Source organism: Saccostrea echinata, unplaced genomic scaffold (assembly GCF_033153115.1).
Source record: "Saccostrea echinata isolate AGI-Se365-2 ecotype Australia unplaced genomic scaffold, CSIRO_AGI_Sech_v1 ptg000006l, whole genome shotgun sequence".
Classification (NCBI taxonomy): domain Eukaryota; kingdom Metazoa; phylum Mollusca; class Bivalvia; order Ostreida; family Ostreidae; genus Saccostrea; species Saccostrea echinata.
In genome coordinates, this window is record NW_026889755.1 from 9140716 (window position 1) to 9150899 (window position 10184).

General features: G+C 35.8%; 1 protein-coding gene and 1 pseudogene across 1 annotated transcript; both read left to right on the plus strand.

The window, feature by feature from the left end:
- Window positions 1-5173: 5173 nt before the first annotated feature.
- Window positions 5174-6421, plus strand: LOC133180342 (uncharacterized protein F54H12.2-like). Its single transcript, XM_061314888.1, has one exon. It carries the CDS (start codon window positions 5174-5176, stop codon window positions 6419-6421), a length of 1248 nt encoding a protein of 415 aa, XP_061170872.1.
- A 2383-nt stretch (window positions 6422-8804) lies between these two features.
- LOC133180507 (uncharacterized) lies at window positions 8805-9757 on the plus strand (annotated as a pseudogene).
- Window positions 9758-10184: the final 427 nt, after the last annotated feature.

Consider the following 10184-nt stretch of genomic DNA (forward strand, 5'->3'; position numbering starts at 1 on the left):
GTGAACTGGAATTTTTTTTTCATCACAGCTAGAAAGGCTCTGATGAATTAAGACGCAAAGGCAGTCAAAAAGAATAACACGAATAAGGGACTCGACAAAGGAAAAAAAAATATAAATAGCAGAGGATGTGTAAAAACCAATGAATCAAGGAATATTTTGCAATCTAAGAAATTTGATAACCTATAGAATAACATAATTTAATGCAAGGAGAGGAGAGGCAACAAGATTAACAATGTCAGATATGGAGGATGCTTTAAGTAATAAGTGGGCAGACAATTCTTTTTTCCAAGAAGATATTGAAAATCTAGTATGTGGTCTACTTTGTGAAGAGTCTTCTTTGTAAACAAAGCAGTGAATGAATTGATAAAATATACATGAATAGTTATCTTTTTCCCTCAGAGGATGAAGGTTTTTATTAGAATGACATTTACTTACATGCGTATATGATAATATAAGTGGAAAAGTGTCTTCTTAGAGTCTTGTTCATTTTTTCAAGATTTGACTGATATAATTTTAGACTTGAAACTTTGCCTGTGTTTTTTTTTATGACAGGTCATAATTTTTTCCTAATTGGAAGAAATTCTGCGAAAGAATGAACGAGATCAGGTCAATTAAAAGGTGGGTCAAATATACAGGATAGTAATAGAATATATGTGACCGCGACTGCGAAAAAGGGTCCAGGTGAGTAAATCGAAATTAATTTTATTGTCTTGTTTAAACAGGGACACTTTGAATAACACACATACAAAATTTCAAGCAAATATTTTTAAAAATAAAGAAGATATAGGCCCAGGTATGCAGGCATTTTCCATTCATTTCATAACCTCATCAGAAGGTCAAACATATCTCAACACTTTCAGTCTACTAGTATATTCAGAACATCTTTTCTTTTTATTTAAACTCTTCTTAAAACTTTGCTTAGATATGATGAAAATAAATTGAAGCATTAAATCTACAGTTATTCTTACTTACATTTATTACATATAACTGTTTAAAATTCAGAAGACTGGCTTATTATCCTTATAAGTTTCCTACCTGCATCCATGACCTAAGAGAAGAAGGAAAAAACTATAATTAACAAAATAATTAACCATTTATTTTCAATAATAAAATCTAGAAATGCACAATAATTAATTATTATTAAGATAAATATGTAATCTGAAATTACATTCCAAAGTAACAAAAAGTTATTTTTCAGTCATGACAAAATACACCAGTAATCACATAAATTACAGAATGACAGAGGTCATGTGACAGCTGTAAAACAAAAATCACAAATGAATAGCAGATCACTATTATTTAAAATTCCTTTTAACAGACACACTGAAAATTGCGAACACGTACACGAATATGTACTGTTATGAAATTACACATGTATGAATCATTATATGTACTTTATATTATCAACAATTTAATGTATAATGTATATTACTTTACATTATCATCTTTACATTATCAACTGTATACAGTATAAAGAGTATAAAAATATTACTTGCATCTAATTCGCATATGAATTGGATGTTTTTTTTGTCGAAGACAGTGCAATACTCAGTTATCTTCCTTTGTTCAATGTCTAGTGCATGAAAGTACATCTAATCAAGAATGAAGAGTTACATTACCACATGGGATCCAACATTTTTTATACAATTAAAAAGGACAATCCATGTGTGGACATTCGTCAGTACTGGCAACCAGTAGGCCAAGAACCACTCGCTCCAACGAAAAAGGGACTTTGTCTTCGCCCAATCGAGTACAGAAAGTTGAAGTCTCATGTGACTGAAATAGGGAAAGCTATTCCTGACTTCGATTCACTCGTTCCATGTTTCATGCGCGATGATCATTTGAATCAATTAGGCCTGCTCCAGTGTCCTACCTGTAACCCGCTGGATTACACGAATTGGTGAAAAGAAACGGTGAATGGAAAAAAAAAACTTCTTAAAGAACAATAATTAGCATGAATATTGTAATATAATTATAAATATTACTAGAATTGTTTGTATGTTTTATCAGTATTGTTTCCCTTTCATTATGAATCGCTTTGCAGTAAAATCTTTGTCGATATATCACATATTATTTGCGCTTGGGGTGTAAAATGTAGTTTTATTCTTTTACATGTCAATAAATGAATTTGTTAAACATGATTCCTTTTTGTTGTATGATCTGTGTTATTGTTAAACATGTTTCCGATTTGTTATATAATCATATTACATCATCAGGATATGCTCATAAAAATTACAACTCGGAAAGGGCGTTTATCATTTTATGATTTAAACATGAGGCTGACTAACGTTGTTTATCAGGGAGAAATGAACTGTGTACTAAATCTCAACTTTTTGACTCAACAGTTAATTAATGTACGTTACGACCCACGGTCCTTTCCGGGTGTAATTTACGAAAATAGGAAAATCGGAGGAAATTGTTTAATATTTTCCAATGGGAAAATAAATTGTAATGGTCCTTGTGAAAGTTTCAGTCAAGGCCTAAAAAAACTGAGAAAGTATGCACGCGTCATACAGAAACTCGGATACGATGTACGTTTGCAAAACGTACGACTAGTCACTGCATCTGCTTGCCACAAATTATCTGGAAAAGTGAACGCAAGTTCCTTGTCTAAAAGTTTGAATTTTTCATACGACCCGGAGTTGTTTCCCGCTGTCATGTTACGACGAGAAGGTATTCATTTCACCTGTCATTTGCGAGGAACAGTTCTTATCACCGGTATCAAGAGATTGAAAGATTTAGACAACGTAGTATTTCCAACAATTTTAGAAATCGAGATGTGTTTATAAGAACAATTTCTTTTAATTTTTGATAGAGACATGTCGTACGAGAAATATTTAGAGTCCGTTTATTAAAACCCAAAGCATCCAGGCTCATTTGGGGGGTTGGAAAAATTATATCGTGCCGTGCGAAAAGAGGGAAAATATGTTCTGAGTCGAACAAAAGTCAAGAACTGGTTACAAAAACAGGAAACGTTTACTCTACATAGACAGATTAATAGAAAATTCAAACGTGTGCGAGTAGTCGTTCCAGAGATTGGTTATCAGTGGGATGCTGACACGGCCGTACTGAACTCGTATCGCAAAGAAAACGATGGATTTGGTTACTTTCTTTTTGTCATTGATGTATTTTCGAAATATGCCTGGACAGTCGCTTTAAAATCCACCAAAGGTAGCGAGATGTCACGCGCTTTAGCCTCTTTGTTGTCAAAAACTAACAAGCCTAAGAAAATACGAACCGACAAAGGTTCCGAATTCATGAATAGAAATGTTCAGAAGCTTCTAAAAGAAAATGGTGTGACTCATTTCTGTTCTCAAAACGAAAAGAAAGCAAACGTTGCCGAAAGAGGTATTAAAACTATAAAATCAAAATTGAGTCGATACATGACTCAAAATCAGACTCACCGATGGATCGATGTCTTAGCTAATGTCACAAAGAGTTACAACGCCACCTATCACCGAACCATCAAAATGGCACCCAACCAAGTGAAAAAGAACGACGAAGCATCTATATGGATGAGCATGTACGATCAAGCTCCCAGAACTAAAGTAAAAAAATCAGAATTAAATATATCTGGACCTCTGCGTTTTCATTTTAAAGTCGGCGAGAAAGTTCGCATTTCTCATCTGAGACAGCCATTTGATCGAGAATACGATGAGAGGTGGACAGGTGAATATTTCTTCGTTAAATCGCGCATGGTCAAATAGAGAATACCCCTTTATCAATTACAGGACATAGATGGCGAAGACATAAAAGGGACATTTTACGAAGGAGAATTACAAAAAGTACTCGTCGACAGAGACGCCATGTATAGAATCGAGAAGGTGTTGCGATATAAAGGAAATCAGGCTTTAGTCAAATGGTGGGGGTGGCCTAAAAATTTAACAGCTACATACCCAGATCGTCATTGAAGCATTATAAGAAGAGTTAATTATGTGGTATATAAAATATAATAATTAATAAAACCTAATCATAGCATTGAATTTACTTTTAAAAAATAAAAGAATGGAGCAATCTAATATAATGCAGAATGTCGATTTTCTGAGAGTTCTCAGACAAGCTAACCGCAGTCGACAGCGCACTATGATTCCTAGTGCAAGCGATCGACAAATATTAGCTCTTTGCGATGTCGTGGCTCACTTGCTGCAAGGACATGTTCCGATCTTACCTCGCGATCGCTCTAATTTCCGGCGTTGGCGGCTTGTTATGAGACAATTGATCAGTCCAAGGATTTCAATTGCAAGAAAAAAAGACACACTACTCTCTCACTGCGAACTGATTCCAAGACTTTTGAGGGATTATTACTTGGCGAGGATACTCATTCGTATTTTGAGAGACAGAGAATCTTAAGTTATAAGAGAGAAGAGCCACGATTCGCTTTAAACATGACTGTGTATTTATTTTTGGACGGGAAAAACTCGTCAAATTTTCATCCCTCTAATACTCCCGATGAATTTATCGTTACTCTACCTAAGCAATACATATTGACGGGTTCTTGGGAGTGCGCACTTTTAGAGGTAAACATTCGTCTGTCCAAAGAAAATTTGGTATCTCGAGTGTACGTATGCTGCGATATAGTTGAAGACAGTTATGTTCGAAATAATATGATACCGGTTCTGCGAGCTTGCGATGTAGCAAAGGACATTAAGGAGTCTTATAACCCTCCCTTTTACTTTGATATATCTAAACAAGACTTTCGTAACATCAGAGTTTTTATAAGAAACGAACACTTAAGACCTATTCCAACAAGTATTGAATCGTTTGCGTGTGTCTTGTGTTTGCGGAAAAAAGAAACCATGGGCTCAGTAGAGGTGTACGACTACGATAAAATGCAATGGGTTCCTTACGTTCCCGATTTTAATAAATGGATAAAGCATTTTGAAGACATTTCCGCTGGCAGGGTTCGTCCGGATTATAAAGGGAGGTACATTGTGGGGAGCGGCTCGCAACACCGAAATGAAACTCCTTCCAGGGACATCACCCTTCCGTGAAATTAGTGACCCCAGTAGCTCAGGCAATAGAAATGGCTAAATCGGAACTGGAACGTGAAAACGACAACTCCTCACCGAAAATTTATAAGAAAGCGAGAAATGTATCGTCCACCGGGAAGACCTGCAAACTCTAAACCTAGAACCAAGAAGCCAAAGCTGACCACGCAATTCGACGATTAATCATGAACGAAAACCATCTGAACCAGCTCTCCATCTTTGAACCTCCGCCGACGGACACGACCATACTTACAAGAGAATGGGTAGAGTTTAGACCTATCAATCAAATTTCTGAGTATTCTGCTTTGGAATTCAACATTCCTCCTCTCTCCACCGGATACATGGACCTTCAGAACAGTCGCTTAAAAGTTAAGCTAAGAATACTAAGCCCGCTGAACACCCCCATCACCGAAGAAAATGCCGTTGGTTTGACTAACTTACCTCTACACAGCATCTTTTCTCAAGTGGACACTAGTCTACAGCAGACTCCAGTGTCACAGCTGGGAACGAATTATCCCTACAGGGCCTACATCGATACCTTACTATCTACATCCTCCGAAAACTACGAAGTGCGTCAGTCTCAGCTCTACTTTAAAGACACCTCTGATCCCGACGATACGGACCCGATCAAAGGGATAAACATCGGTTTATTTCAAAGATATCAGTTTACCAAAGGTGGAAAAATTTTGGACTTGGAAGGTCCCTTACACGTAGATATTTTTCAACAAGATCGTTTGGTTTTGAACGGGGTCGCACTTTCCCTAAAACTATGGCCTAGTAAGGATTCATTTAGATTAAAGTCAGCTGAGGGTAAAGATTACAAAATACAAATTATCGATGCCAGTTTTAAACTCTGCATTCAGCGACCTAATCCCGCCTTTACCATGGCGCATGTGAAAATGTTGGAGAAGTCCCCTGCCGTGTATCCCTACTTATTTTCTAATTTAAAAATTGCTTCCATCGCTAAGGGAGAATTCAGTTTGACCATAGACGACGTGTTTCAAGGAGAAGTTCCGTCTACGCTCATTCTGGGAATGGTGTCCAGTAGCGCCTTTAACGGGGACTATAAGAAATCTCCTTATAACTTTCAACATTTTAATTGTAACTTTGTAGCTTTCTACGTTGACGGGCAATCACTTCCCTCTAAACCTATACAACCGAATTACGACTCAGGCGCGTACTTGGAAGCTTACCAAACCCTTCTTCAAGGTAGAGAGCACGTTAGTGTAGAGCGACGGGAATATCCCATTGGAAATGCATTATATGTCTTGAATATTAATCCCTACATCGACTTTAATACGAAGCGGAAAGGTCATTGTCGCTTAGAATTAAAATTCGCTCTACCCCTTCCCGAGAGTGTGACTTTAATGTTATACGGAAAATTCCCACAGGTTCTCCACATTGATCAGTCTAGGAGCATTATATTCAAATGAACAATTACGAATTGAAACATTATTTATCATCATACGACGTTCAAGTCGTATGCAGCGACGACCTACCTGCTGTTGCAAAAAAGCACCAATTTTGGATCGTGAATACAGACGAATGCGGGGGAAAAGGTTTACATTGGGTCGTTTTTCATTTTCCCTCAAAAGGATCTATAGAGTTCTTTGATTCCCTCGGAAATCCCCCGGAACATTATCATAGGAGATTTCAAAGTATTCTAATATTCAATGGACCGAGATATAAATATATCGATTCCAGAATCCAGTCGGTGACTTCTTCCTTGTGTGGACACTATTGTATCTATTTCATCTTACAAAGAATTAAAGGACGTTCCATGAATAACATTGTTCATGACTTTTATAATTTAAATCCGCATGCTAATGATCGCTTGGTGTCTGATTTTATAAATGATATGTATTGATTAAAAAAAAATTTCAAATAAATTATGTATGGGGGTTTTTTTTAATTTCATTTTGCTCCAAACCAAATATCATCATTTAAAAAAAAAATTATTGTTTGTAGTGAGGAATTGAGGGAATACAAAAAAGGAATTATTAACAATGACGTTGTATGGATTATTGGGGAAATAAAAAAGTGAAATTTTAAGTAAATGTGGATTAACTCTATTGATGTGTTGTTTCAGTAGACGATACATGTAGTGTCAGTGGATGAAAAAGAAAACACGTTAATTAACCAACAGACATTATTTACACAGATAAATCTATTAAGTTCTTTTTGTAATAAACTCAAAACTATCACTTCATTTGTTACAATGGAATTGTTGTGTAATATCAAAGAAGAAGGATGTTATTACACCTTCTCAAACTGACCACCCGTGTAGCACTTGAGTAAATCAGAGTAATAACAAACTAAACAGATTTCTTATAAAAAGTCCTGTATTAAAACTCGACCAGTACAGAACCCTCACTCTATACGAACCCCCCTTCAAAAAATCATGACCCACAGAACGAATGAACAGACCGGAGAGGTGAGGTGGGGTTACATGTATGCACGATTTCCAATAACGTATTTTGAATGCAGACTTTGCTGCTAGGAGAAAAGTGTAAGCTATGTGTGCTACACATGCAAGAAAATAGCTTGTTGCATGGCGTGTTTCCAGCGTTTGAAGAAGTCCGGTGGCTGTCCTCTCTGCAGGAGCCGAACAATACCTGGTAAATTATTATGATTGTTAATTGGTGTACAGTAGCGTGGTATAGATTTTCCCTTTTAAAATTTTATCATTATTTTTTTTTCTCTCTTTCAGACCCTGCTTCAATTTAAATTTCATTAAAACAACGGGGGGGGGGGGGGGGTCATTCTACCTTTTACTTATTTTAAGACTAAATTAATTACGCTATATATATATATATATATATATATATATATATATATATATATATATATATATATATATATATAAAAAATATTTTTTTACTTCTCCTTGACCATTGGAGGTGTCTAATATGTTTATTTTAACTCGCGTTTGATCATACATAATGGGAGGGGGGGGGGTAAAAAAAACCCCTACAATTCATTAATCTCTTCTTTAACTGTGTTTATTTCTCGATGTTTGTATATTCAAGGGAAATAAAAGTCATTCACATTAAAGAATTAAGTTTTAGAATACAATCGAGGTTTAAGGGTAACTAAATTTTAAAAATCCAACAGTAAAATCATCTTTTTTTTTTTTAAAAAAAAAAACAAACAAACAAAAAAAACGTAATTAATAATACTACTTTTCTTCAGTAAAATCACTGACAATTTATAAAAAGTCACGATTTACTATTTTTTGAATAAATAAAACGTAATACTTTCACGAGAATAAAGTCGTAATGTTCAGCAAACTAGATTCAAGACTGTACTAGCTAGAAATCGTGTATAATCATTCCTACTACAGACGTATATACACATTGCGTAATATCCCCATCATGCAGCTGGTCCGCTACGCGAGGGGACAGTCTTCGAGTAACATCAAAGGCGGCGCTAGCGCCTGGGTGACTCGACTTTCACAAGAGGGCAAAGGAATGGAATTCTTCAAATTACTGACTTTGAGCTTCTACGGAATCGAATAATTGAAGTGGCATATAACTAAGATTTATTGTTTTTAATAGTTATGACATTTATTAATCGTTTATTAATCAATTTCTTTGTAAATAATTATTTTTCTTAACCTTGAGGCAACTTTACCAATATGGACACTTCCACTGGTCAAGGACCAGTTCCATTTTATTCAACAGGGATGTTGAACGTCTTTTATTAGTTTTAAAGAACTATGTATGTACCTTATATCCAATTTTTTTTTCCCTATTATTCTAAAAACAATAATACCCTGTACTTATCAACTGCAAGAATTTACTTTTTTGGGGGAAAAATTCATGACAACGCAATTTAAATAACCATTCCACCCCTAATTGGAATGTGTCATTATTTATTAAATAAGAGATGAAGGAAAAAATTCGGCCATCTTAATTTCAAATTCGAAGAGACAATGTTCATGCTAATCTTAGTAATTCTGGTGGTTCACGTTGATGCGCGGTGCGGGGTGTCAGAGGGGGTGGTGCAGTGTCGGGACTGGAGGGAGTCTGAGCGTGGTAACTACCCGATGGCAAACTTCATCATCCTGGAGAGGGCGATGGGGAAGATTAACGTCGAGGAATACCCAGCATTGACCAGGCTAGTTATCCGCGACCCGCAAACTAATTGCGATGCCATCACCGCTAACGCCTGGACGACGGTGAGGATAGGCTCCTCACGTGTCAGGTAATTATATTTTTTTATTTATTTATTTAATTTTGTTATCTATGTCATGAAAAAATTAACAATAATTTTAAATTTCAAAGGAAAACTTGTCAGGGAAATAAATCGTCAAGAATTTTTAATTGAAACGATGTTATTTAAAAAAAAATTAAAAAGTAAATAAAATTGAAATTTATGTTTCTCTCTTTTTTTTTTCAGAACGGCAAGCACAGCAGTGGGGTCACAGACAGTGTTGCAACGACCACCCTCAGAACCGTCGAATTGACAGCTATTACATTCAGTAAGTTTTGAATTAAAAAATAAATAATTTTAAATAAATAAAATAAAGGATTATTTAAATTACTATTATATAAAAGTTGTTTCTAAAGCCAACCTTTGTTTATTTAGACAAACCTTGGATATATGTTATCCTTCGAGGGACGGGTGTAGTGGTATTGATTTTCTCAGTGATGATCGTTTGTGCGATTAAGAGAAGGTGTCTGAGGAGGCGGGTGGAGCTCGAGATCGAGTCCCAGTCGCTAACCGAGTTTGACGCGGTTGTCATGAGGGATTTTAAGAATGATTAACTTTTTTTAGTGATCATTCTGACGGTATGTGTGAGGAGAAGAGGCCAAGATGTACATATTCGAGCCCCCACCAGTCATGCCAGCGCCTCAACCAGCACCACTCCGCCGTTCGACAAGACAGAGGCGCCCACCCACCAGACTGACATATTGATTTCCTTTTGTAATGATAATTTTTATAAACATGTTGACTTTTCTGAAATTCTTTATGTATTTAATAAACGAAATATAAATATTTGAATTATTTGTAATCTTTGTATTATTGTGCCAGTGGTTCTTTTGTAAATTTTGAGTACATTGCTACAGTCTGTTTCAACCGTTAACAGAATTGAAAAAGACAGGTTGAAATTTTAAACATTTTTAATTTTTTGCAAAAATTGCAAACATTCAACTTCCGGAAGATTCTCCTCCCTTCCAGCTCCTGTCGCAG

What these genes read in the sequence shown, in the direction of transcription:
- LOC133180342 (XM_061314888.1), top strand. Translation starts at nt 5,174, where the DNA reads ATGAACGAAAACCATCTGAACCAGCTCTCCATCTTTGAACCTCCGCCG.